Source organism: Mobula hypostoma, chromosome 7, assembly GCF_963921235.1.
Source record: "Mobula hypostoma chromosome 7, sMobHyp1.1, whole genome shotgun sequence".
Classification (NCBI taxonomy): domain Eukaryota; kingdom Metazoa; phylum Chordata; class Chondrichthyes; order Myliobatiformes; family Myliobatidae; genus Mobula; species Mobula hypostoma.
Window position 1 is genome coordinate 41,507,885 of NC_086103.1, and position 12,452 is coordinate 41,520,336.

General features: G+C 42.9%; 1 protein-coding gene across 1 annotated transcript in view; it reads left to right on the top strand.

Annotated features, from left to right (window-relative positions):
• The first annotated feature begins 3,041 nt into the window (after positions 1-3,041).
• tgfbi (transforming growth factor, beta-induced) overlaps positions 3,042-12,452 on the top strand; it is a 70,957-nt gene continuing 61,546 nt past the window's right edge. The window contains exons 1-2 of the mRNA XM_063053319.1: positions 3,042-3,253; positions 3,720-3,818. Coding sequence (XP_062909389.1) covers positions 3,135-3,253; positions 3,720-3,818 — 218 coding nt within the window. The 5' untranslated portion in view covers positions 3,042-3,134. The remainder of the gene's footprint in view (positions 3,254-3,719; positions 3,819-12,452) is intronic.

The following is a 12,452-nucleotide window of genomic DNA, read 5'->3' on the forward strand; positions in this document are numbered from 1 at the left end:
AGACACCTGACCACTGTGACTTTCCTCTGTTCTGTCCTCCTTCCTGACAGTATCCAAAGTGATATACCTGTTGTTGAGGGGGATGGCCACAGGGATACTCTGCACTGGCTCCTTAACCCCTTTCCCCTTCCTGACTTTCACCCAGTTTCCTGTGTCCTGCACCTTGGGTGTAACTACCTCTCTAAATGTCCTGTCTATCACCTTCTCAGTCTCCTGAATGATTCAGAGTTCATCCAGTTCCAGCTCCAATTCCTAAACACGGAGTGCTAGAAGCTGCAGCTGGATGCACATCTCACAGTTGTAGTCGTCAGGGACTCTGGGGGTCTCCCTGCCTTCCCATATCCCGTAAGAGGAGCATTCCACTATCCTGTGTGGTATCTCTACAGTCCTAGCTGAGCAGATATAAAGAAGGAAAGGAGAAAAAAAATTAACCTTGAGTTTTCTTTTTTTGCTTTCTCTGACTGAAGTCCTGAAGAGCTGTGATCACTCTGAGTCTGCACTCAGACGATGGCTGCTGTGTGATAAAGGGCAGCTGGGCAAAGCTTGACAATTATAAACAGCAAGAACATAAGACATAGGAGCAGAATGAGGCCATTCTGCCCATCGAATGAGGCCGTTCATCTCATTTGACTGTGGCTGATTTATTATTCCTCTCAACCCTATTTTCCTGCCTTCTCCCCATAATATTTGGCATCCTTTCTAATCAAGAGCCTGTCAACCTCCACTTTAAATGTACCCAATAAATTGGCCTTCAAGCTGTCTGAGGCAATGAATTCTTATGAGATTAACATGAGCCTAACATCAATAGTAGGGAAGTTATTGGAAAAAGTTCTGAAGGACTAGACTAATGATTACTTGGAAAAGCAGGGACTTCAGAACTCATGAATCAGGGATCAGGGATCAAGGATCAGGGATAATCAGTGCGGCTTTGCCAAGGGCAAATCTTTTCTGATCAACCTGATTAATTTTTGAGGCCATAACAAATTGTATTGTCAAGGGCAATGCAATAGATATGGTTTACATTAACTTTAGTAAGATCTTTGACAAAGTCCCACTTGGGAGATTGGTCCAAAGGGGATCTAAGGAAGTTGGAAAATTGGATCCAAAATTGACTTGGCAGTAGAACACAGAAAGTGATGAGAGAGGTTTTTTTTTGTGGTTAGATGCTTGTAATCATTATTATTCCACAGGGATTGGCATTGAGATCCTTACTGTCTTTAATAGGTGCAAATATGGATGTAGGTGGCATGATCAGAAAGTTTGTGGATGGCACAGAGAATAGCAAAGTTTTTGATAGTGTGAAGGTTAGCTTTAAGCTATGGGGTGATACTGATGTGATGGAAAATGAGCTGAGAAATTTTAGATGCAGTTTAATCCTAATGATAAATGTGAAGTGATGTGTGTTAGGTGTACTAATGAGGCCAAGAAATATACAATGAATGGTAGAATCTAAGGCATATTGTGGAACAGTGGGAACTTGGCATGTAAATAAAAGATCCTTGAGTGTGGTACCGCAAGTAGATAATGTTAAGAAAGCATATTGAAAACTGGCCTTCATTTGCCTGGCGCAGTGAATACAAGAGCATGGATGTTATACAACATTGGTCAGACCTCATTTGGAGCACTGCATGCAGTTCTGGTACTTCACAAGAGGAAAACTGTGATAGTGCTGGAGACACTGCAGAGGAGATTCACCAGGATGTTGCGTCAGATAGAATGTTTTAGTTATGAGGAAAATACTGTCTATTTTATCTAGAGTAGAGGAAGTTAAGAGGAGGTATGACTGGAATATTTAAAATTGTGAAGAGTGCATACGGAGTAGCCTGCAACAAAACATTTCTCTGTATTGGAGTAGATTAATCTAGAGGGCATACATTTGGGAAATACGGAAGGGATTTAGAGGAGATCTGAGGGGGACTTTTTAATCACCAAGAGAGTGATGTGTATGTTGAATGCATTCAAGAGAGCATGGTGAAAGATGAGTTACCAACTGAAGAGGCAACACATAAAAAAAATGCTGGTGAACGCAGCAGGCCAGGCAGCACCTATAGGAAGAGGTACAGTTGACGTTTCAGGACTGGCGAAGGGTCTCAGCCCGAAATGTCAATGTACCTCTTTCTATGGATGCTGCCTGGCCTACTGCGTTCATCAGCATTTTTTGTGTGTGTTGCTTGAATTTCCAGCAACTGCAGATTTCCTTGTGTTTGCAACTGAAGAGGATTTGGTTGAGCACTTGAATTGCCTTAGACATTGAAGACTATGTGTCAAGAATTGGAATAAATGATTAGTATGATGATGGGTGCCCACTGATTGATATGGATATAGTCTGTTGAATGGCCTGTTTCCAAGCTGGATAACTCTATGACTAACTATTTGATGGAGAGATCTGATGAACCAATTAAAAAATCATAAAGACATTTTTACGGACAATTCCTGAAGTACAAACACCCGCCTATTAAATACCTCGCCATATGCATGAGCTGCCATAATATTAATTTCAAAAATTCAATGCACATACTTATGTTCATTCTCACTGCTTTTAGTATCAATTTCATGTGATTTTGTTGCTACTTATTCTAGTTCTGGGGAGGTTTGGTCACCATATCAACCATATTGAGTGATTTAATGAATTTTCCAATTTACAAACAAAAACATGGACTTCTTTTAAAATGGAACTTACATGTTTACTTGGAACAGGCTGTTCATTGTGATACCTTCCCGATGGTAGAACAGGTTGGAGGGGCTGAATAGGCTGCATCTATTCCCATATTTCAAAACCTTTTTACCTCTTTCGATTTTTAACTCCTCCAAAGTTTGTTCACTCTATGTGTAAACCAATCACAGTTACCATCATTTCCTTTGTTTCAGTCTCAAAGCCTAGAAATGATGCAAACACCCTGCCAAAGTAAACAAGAGAGAAGGAGAGAAGTTTCTTTAAAGTTCAGTTGACAAAACTGTGTGCTACTCCCCCAGCCTGCAGGGTCCTGACCTGCCCACAAGTTACATCAGTTGGATTTTGCATGCTAACTGCTCCTCTCCGCCCCTCCTGCTCAGGGCTCTATAAATTGCAGCTGCATAAAAGACAGCCTTTTACCTCAGCAGACTGCTTAGATTTTGCAAAGGGAACAGTCAGAATGAAGTACCTTGTTCTCCTTACTTTTACTTTAGTTTTCTTTTGCATTACTCTGACCAATGCTATATCATCCTACCAACAAGTATTACAGCACAGCAGGATCAGGGGCAGGCAGCATGGGTAAGTAACTTTTAAAGCAACTTTAAAAGTTTTGTCTGAAATTCCTAACTTTAAAATCATACGCTTGGAAATTGGGTACAATGTAGTTTCTAAAATGCCAAGCAGTATACATATGTGTAGATACACTGAAATGTGAGTGAAAAAGCTCAGGGGCTTAATTTAAAAACAAAGCCAAGGATGAATTGTTCTTTCAAACTTATATAGTTTATAAAGGCAAGGTTGTTGGAATATTCCTGTTGATTAACAATGCAAGTACAATACCTGAGCTAGTGTTGTCTAAATAACTTCTCAGCTTTTAAAATAAAGAAAATTGATTTTGATGAAGGATGTTTTTGGTTAATCTTAATTTGAAACCATAGTTTCATTGAATGGTTGTGGGGTAGATGGATTATGCTTTTGCTCATTCCTGAGCAAATCCTGTTCAGCTTTCTTTACTTAAAAAGAAAAATATGTGTGTTCCCCTTAGCCCCAATGTATGTGCAATGCAGCAAGTAGTAGGATCCTCCAAGAAATATTTCTCCAACTGCAAACAGTGGTATCGGCGGAAAATCTGTGGACAACCAACGTAAGCAACATCAAATTTAATCTTTGCTTTCAATGTTATACAGAATATATTCATCAGAATTATATATCACTGCTTCTTACCCATGTCAGTGATGGTCTTAAAATTGTTCAGATTTTATTATCCTTTTAGCGTTTTTACTGTGAATATGTGCAAATAAGTATATTTTCGTATATAGACTCAAAGTCACCCCTTTATAACTTAGTAATTTATTTCCACAGCTACTGTTCTGATTAGGCCTCTATTAGGACTAGGAAACATGTATTGGCAATTGATCTACGCAAAATTATATTGTTAGTATTACATTTCACCAAACAATCTTGGGATTGAATGTTAAATGATGAGCAAAAGTGCATAAATTAGAACATTACCAGTGGAAATGTTTCAAAAGGGTGTTTGCCTCTGAAAATCTTTTTTGAACAGCCAGATCTGATTTCCGCAGACAGATTATTAAAAGGAAAGGTTTCAAATCTCCTTTGTCTGTATATATTCACTATAGTTGTAATTATGATGCATTAAGTAACAAAATGGAATTTCTGTCAAGGAAACAATGCTAAAATGTCCGTAAAGCTTTTAAACGAAATATCTCATCACCTAATAAGGTAGTGCATTTGGGACATGTATGGGAGTCTGTGGTAAGTGACCTGTTGTATAAAAGTTTGACAAATCTCCCTTTGTTGCTGGAGCTGGAAATCTTCAAGTTAAACCTGGCTCTGGATACCACACAGGCATATGGTGCTACTTCACATTAGCATGTAATGGAGAAGGAAAACAATGACAGAAACCTGAGTTTGTGGATTATTGAAGTCTACATTGATTTAATATGTCTAGACAGTGTAAAAGAAATCTTGTATGATTGTCTTTTTTTTTCTCATTGAAGTACCATGGAACAATGTTCCTTATTCTTCATCATCTTTTAAAATTAACATGTAGATCTATAAGTCAGTTTGTTTCTAATTCTCTAAGGAAACGTTTAAACCTAATGTTTATATGCATGCAATGGCATCATAATTAGGAACAAATGGCATGAGAAAAATATTCCACGGTGATGTCACTCCCACATACTGATCAATATATTAGTAACAATGTGTCAGCACAATGTATGGAGGAAGCATGTCGGCTGGATATATAAAATCTATCAAGCTATTAAGTTAAGAACCAGTTGAAAGATAAAACAAAGCTTCTGCAACTGTATAGGTTATATATGGAGTACTTCAGAAATAATAAGGATTTTAATTGTTGCAAACATTAAATATCAGAAGGAAGTGGCAGCTGTAAACCAATCAGATTGGAGTATCTATCTATAATGTGGCATTAAGTAAGTCAATATAGAGAAGATACTTAAGTTTTTAACCACTAACATCAATTACAACTTTAAATAGCTAGCATTTTGAGTTTTTTTTTAATAGAAGACCATATAATTCATAGCTTCGAGTCCTAGCGGGACTAATTCCATAGGTCCATGGTGTACTATTTCTTGATAATTTAAATGCGTGTCAAGCTACTTCTGCAATGTTGTAAGAATACTTGTTTTCACCATTTTCTTAGGCTGTGCATTCCACATTGTAACCACCCACTGGGTGAAAAAAATCAAGTGTTTCACTTTAAATTTACTCCTAACCTTACACTTTAGTCTCCTGGTCTAGAAATGTTTGCTATATTTTTATGCTTCTCAGAACTTTGTATCCCTCTAACCACACTAGACCGGATGAATCTGTAACCGAAGCTTTTTCTCTTCGTTTTGATCCTCCGTCCACACTGAAATGGCATTTTCCTCCCCTGAAAACAGCGCTTTTCTAAAACGCTCTCCAGAGTGTGTAAATCTGAAAGTGCTGGTTGGGTGTTGTAGTGTGTACGGGGTAACCGGAGCTTTTTAAAAACGCTGTCATGACGTGCCGGAACAGATGGTGGCGGCAGCTCGGGATTTCATTGTTTTCTTGAATGCATATAGCGTTCTTTATGGCGGTCAAGGATATCGTTGTATTTGGTTTGGCATGACTCCCCAGTCCCATGTCCTCCACTGCTTTGCTGACTTTGTAGTCGTTTGTAACTCGCAGAAGCAGCTTGACTTCATCGTCTGTCCAAACGAAGAAGTCCGGTCTGCTTTTTCCAGCGGAGGTTTTCTTTGTATTCCTCAAAGACATTATTGAAAACTTTCTTTCGCTGCTATTGCAGGTACTCTAGTTTTAGACCAATGGAAATAGTACAACGCCACTGCGGAAACGGAAATAGTATACCGTTTCCTCTTCGCTTGTTTTCTGTAGATGTGTCCTGCGCATGCCCAGTAGGAGGAGATTCGCCCAAATGCCCGTTTTAATGTGGACGGAGGCATTTTCAAAAACACCTGGTGTGGACGCCTATCATTTGTACGCGAAACCAGCATTTTCAAAATTATCCGGTCTAGTGGGGACGTAGCCTAAGGAAAACAAACTGAACCTTTCTACTCTCTCCTTAAATCTCAAATAAACCATTCCAGGCAATATCCTGGTGAACTTCCTCAGTACCTCTTTAATGCTTTCAGAAATGCACATTTAAACTATGTCCATGAAGCCATTAAACAGACATTACACTAATTCAAAAGAGTACTAATCACGTTTTATTCTCTCCACATTCCTATCAAATCCTCTCAGCTTCAACCACTCATCTACACACAATGGATGATTTACAGTGTCCATTTATCCTACCAGCCTACCCATCTTTGGGTTGTGGAAGTCTCTGGGACTGGGTGAGATGTACCACAGGCTACTGTGGGAAGCGAGGGAGGAGATTGCTGAGGCTCTGGCAATGATCTTTGCATCATCAATGGGGACGGGAGAGGTTCTGGAAGATTGGAAGGTTGCAGATGTTGTTCTCTTATTCAAGAAAGGGAGTAGCTGTGTACATACATCTACTGATGCTTCTGGACACATCTTCAGTGATGTTCCTGGAATCATCGGGTGTTTCAGGTCTTTCAACATCATACAATCTCCTCCAGGTGACCCAGCCAGGGCTGATCAGACCCCAGCTTGTGTCCAGATGGCTAGCTACTTATGACTCCATGGCTCCCCTCTTTTGAGCCACAGCCATCTTGAGGCCCTCTCTACCACATCGGTGGTACTGCGGATGGTTCTCCCCTTCTCCTCTCCCTCGATGCCCAAAATGCTGAAGGCTCTTACTAAAGAACGGGCTATGAATCCCCTACAACCAACCTCCACTGGGAGACACATCGCTCTCCATCCAGCCTGCTGACAGTTGCTGACCAGTCCTGCGTACTTGGAGAGCTTCCTTTCAAAGGCCTCTTCCAAGCTATCTTCCCATGAGACTGTCAGCTCCAACAGCACCACTTGCTTAGTAGACTCAGACACTAGGACAATGTCTGGTCGCAGGGTGGTGGCTGCGATATGGTTGGGGAACTTCAGCTGCCCTTTGAGGTCCACCAACAGCTGCCAGTCCCTTGTAGAGGTCAGAATGCCTGCAGATGTTCTTTTGGCAGGTGTTGGCTGCTCCCCAGCTCTGACAAAGGCAATAGTCTGCTTGGAGGGTCGGGACTGCTTCGCCCACTCAACTCCTGCGCTGCCGGCTTCAGCGATGGTCTTCAGGACCTGATCATGCCTCCACCTGTACCGTCCCTCACCAAGTGCCCTTGCACAGCCGCTGAGGATGTGCTCCAGGGTTCCTCGCTTGGAGCACAGTGAGCACGCAGATGACTCTGCCTTGCCCCATGTGTGCAGGTTTGATGGGCTTGGAAGCACATCGTACACTGCCTGGATGAGAAATTGGTGTGGTTCGGCTTTCCAAAGATCAGCCCAGGTCACTTTCCTCTCAACCGCATTCTCCCATCTTGTCCAAGCTCCGTGTTGCTTCATTCCCACCGCCTTGCAGGCTTTCATCTCCTCCACTACTGCTCTCACCTCCTCCTGAACTAGACGACGCCTTTCCTTCCCTCTGGTGTCCATTTGGGGAGTTGGAAAGGACCCTAGCCCAGCTCGGCCTCGTGTGACAACTCCCACCAGCCTCCTGTGACGCAGCCTCGCCTCTGCCTCCTGAACAGCTTCCTCTGCCCTCCACTTCCTGCTAGTACTTACTTGGATCCCTGCTCTAGCCACCTTCGGGTCACTTGAAGAGAAAGCCCAGGAAATTATAGACCAGTGAGTCTTACTTCAGTGGTAGTAAGTTGATGGAAAAGATCCTGAGAAGCAAGATTTATGAACATTTGGAGAGGCATAATATGAATAGGAATAGTCAGCATGGCTTTGTCAAAGGAAGGTCATGCCTTACGAGCTGATTGAATTTTTTGAGGGTGTGATTAAACACATGATGAAGGTAGAGCAGTAGTTGCAGTGTATATGGATTTCAACCAGGCATTTGATTAGGTACCCCATGCAAGGCTTATTGAGAAAGTAAGGAGGCATGGGATCCAAGGGGACATTTCTTTGTGGATCCTGAACTGGCTTGCCCACAGAAGGCAAAGAGTAGTTGTAGATGGGTCATATTCTGCATGGAGGTCGGTGATCAGTGGTGTGCCTCAGGGATCCGTTCTGGGACCCTTACTCTTCATGATTTTTATAAATGACCTGGATGAGGAAGTGGAGGGATGGGTTTGTAAGTTTGCTGATGACACAAAGGTTGGGGGTGTTGTGGATAGTTTGGAGGGCTGTCAGAGGTTACAGCAGGACATGTATAGGATGCAAAACTGGGCTGAGAAGTGGCAGATGGAGTTCAACCCAGATAATTGTGACGTTGTTCATTTTGGTAGGTCAAATAAAATGGCAGAATGTAGTATTAATGGTAACACTCTTGGTAATGTGGAGAATCAGAGGGATTTGGGGTCCAAGTCCATTGGACACTCAAAGCTGTTATGCAAGTTGACTGTGTGGTTAAGAAGACATACGGTGCATTGGCCTTCATCAACCGTGGGGTTGAGTTTAAGAGCTGAGAGGTAATGCTCTGCTCCATGTAGTGGAATCAGTTTTTACTCTTAATAATTTCTCCTGTGGCTCCTCCCACTTCATCCAAACTAAAGGTGTAGCTATGGGCACCCGTATGGGTCCTAGCTATGCCTGTCTTTTTGTTGGCTTTGTGGAACAATCTATGTTCCAAATCTATTCTGTTATCTGTCCCCCACTTTTCCTTTGCTACTTCGACAACTGCATTGGCGCTGCTTCCTGCACGCATGCTGAGCTCGTTGACTACATTAACTTTACCTCCAACTTCACCCTGCCCTCAAGTTTACCTGGTCCATTTCCAACACCTCCCTCCGCTTTCCAGATCTTCCTGTCTCGATTTCTGGAGACAGCTTATCCACTGATGTCTACTATAAGCCTACTGACTCTCACAGCTATCTGGACTATTCCTCTTCTCACCCTGTCTCTTGCAAAAATGCCATCCCCTTCTCGCAATTCCTCCGTCTTCGCCGCACCTGCTCTCAGGATGAGGCTTTTCATTCCAGGACAAGGGAGATGTCCTCTTTTTTTAAAGAAAGGGGCTTCCCTTCCTCCACCATCAACTCTGCTCTCAAACACATCTCCCCCATTTCACGCACATCTGCTCTCACTCCATCCTCCCGTCACCCCACTAGGAATAGGGTTCCCCTGATCCTTACCTATCATCCCACCAGCCTCCAGGTCTAACATATTATTCTCCGTAACTTCTGGCACTTCCAACGGGATCCTACCACTAAGCACATCTTTCCTCCCCGCCCCCCCCTGCTTTCCGCAGGGATCGCTCCCTACGCGACTCCCTTGTCCATTCATCCCCCCCATCCCTCCCCACTGATCTCCCTCGTGGCACTTATCCTTGTAAGCGGAACAAGTGCTACACATGCCCTTACATTTCCTCACTTACCACCATTCAGGGCCCCAGACAGTCCTTCCAGGTGAGGCGACACTTCACCTGTGAGTCGGCTGGGGTGATATACTGCGTCCGGTGCTCCCGATGCGGCCTTCTATATATTGGCGAGACCCGACGCAGACTGGGAGATCGTTTTGCTGAACACCTATGCTCTGTCCGCCAGAGAAAGCAGGATCTCCCAGTGGCCACACATTTTAATTCCACATCCCATTCCCATTCTGATATGTCTATCCACAGCCTCCTCTACTGTAAAGATGAAGCCACACTCAGGTTGGAGGAACAACACTTTATATTCTGTCTGGGTAGCCTCCAACCTGATGGCATGAACATCGACTTCTCTAACTTCCGCTAATGCCCCACCTCCCCCTTGTACCCCATCTGTTATTTATTTTTATACACACATTCTTTCTCTCACTCTCCTTTTTCTCCCTCTGTCCCTGTCACTATACCCCTTGCCCATCCTCTGGGTTTTTTTTTCTCCCCCTCCCCCTTTTCCTTCTCCCTGGGCCTCCTGTCCCATGATCCTCTCATATCCCTTTTGCCAATCACCTGTCCAGCTGTTGGCTCCATCCCTCCCCCTCCTGTCTTCTCCTATCATTTTGGATCTCCCCCTCCCCCTCCCACTTTCAAATCTCTTACTAACTCTTCCTTCAGTTAGTCCTGACGAAGGGTCTTGGCCCGAAACGTCGACTGTACCTCTTCCTAGAGATGCTGCCTGGCCTGCTGCGTTCACCAGCAACTTTGATGTGTGTTGCTTAAATTTCCAGCATCTGCAGAATTCCTCATGTTTTGGTAATGTTATAGCTGTATAGGACCCTGATCAAATCCCACTTGGAGTACTGTGCTCAATTCTGGTCACCTCACTGCAGGAAGGGTGTGGAAACCATAGAAAGGATGCAGAGGAGATTTATGAGGATGTTGCCTGGATTGGGGAACATGCCTTATGAGAATAGGTTGACTGAACTCGGCCTTTTCTCCTTGGAGAGGCGGAAGATGAGAGGTGACCTGATAGAAGTGTATAAGATGATGAGAGGCATTGATCATGTGGATAGTCAGAGGCTTTTTCCCAGGGCTGAAATGGCTAACATGAGATGGCACATTTTTAAGCTGCTTGGAAGTAGGTACAGAAGAGACGTCAGGGGTAAGTTTTTTACGCAGAGAGTGGTGAGTGCGTGGAATGATCTGCTGGCGATGGTGATGGAGGTGGATATGATAGGGCCTTTTAAGCGACTCCTGGATAGGTACATGGGCCTTAGAAGAATAGAGGGCTATGGGTAACTCTAGGTAATTTTTAAAGTAAGTACATGTTCAGCACAGCATTGTGGGCTGAAGGGCCTGTATTGTGCTGTAGGTTTTCCATGTTTCTATGTTTCTAAGTTAATTATCCAGCACCTCCTTGAAGGAAGCTGGCTTAATGTTGGTATATTTAGTTGCTTAATTGCATTACTCAAAACTGCATTGCCTTATTCTTTGAATTGGTTCATTGAGTCAAGGTTCACATGATCAGTGCAAACAGATAATTTTCTTTGTTGTTGTGGTCTCAATATTCACTTCTGCCTGGGAAGTTCAGCCTATAATTGCTCCACACTTGCATATGCCCTGCATGATATGGCTGCTCTGTAAAATTATGAATCTCTTTGTGTGCTCATCATTTAGTTGGAGGCAATGCTTAACTAAATTGGCGCTAACTTTTAAGTTTAATGTTCGGGTCTTTTATGGTTAAGCAAGGAATTTAGATTAAAATAACAATGAATGGAAATGTTTGAAACAAATTCAATGTACTGTATGTTAAATGATGTAAAGATAATTATTTGTTATTAAACACATATTCTGTGTAGCAATCCATCATAACAATTTAAAATAGGAAAGAACTTTAAAAAAACAGTTTTTAAAAAAATTTATCCAGTTTTGGGACCAGGCCAAAGCTAGCCATCCCAGTATTTATTCTCCATCCATGTTTGTCCCGTGGGAAGTTTTCAGTGAGTTGCTTATTTAACCTTTTCAGTGCGGATGAGTCAGCAACATGAATTAAACCAGTCTGAGTTAGAACGGCAGTGTCACAAAACATAGCAACAAGCCCTTCAGTCCATTGCATCTCTATCAATCATCATGCCTATCCACCTGCCTGCATTAGCTCCATATTCCTCCATGCCCTGCTCATTCGAGTACCCATACAAATAGTTTTTAGATATTGTTACGGTTCCTGCCTCCACCACTTCTAACTACTCAGTCCAGGTAAAAACTCTTTGAACTCTTTCCTCTTTGAGGAGGCGGGGGAGAGGGACTAAATGGGAGAATGGATCAGCTCATGATAAAATGGCAGAGCAGACTCGATGGGCCAAATGGCCGACTTCTGCTCCTTTGTCTTATGGTCTTATGGTCTTAGGGCCTAAATGAGAGATTTACCCCTCAGATCCGTTTTAAATCTCCTCCCTTTTTCATTAAATCCACACTTTACTATTGGAAGTAGCAGCTTATCTATGCCTCTCATAACTTTATGTACCTCTGTCAGTTCTCCTCTCAGCCTTCTTCGTCCCAGGGAAAACAGAGCTAGTCTATCCACTCTCTCCCCATAACTCAAGTCCTCCTGACCAGGCAATGCCATGCCCTTATGAAGCTTTTCTGCAGCATCTGTAGCCTAATCACATTCTTCCTACCGTATGACAACTAAACACAATACTCCAAATGCAGTCTGACCAATGTTTTGTGCCACTGTAACACTGCATCTCAATTCTTGTACTCATTGCCTTCATTGTTCAGGGCAGGTATGCCATTCATCCTTTACACCACCCTGTCTACCTGTCTGCC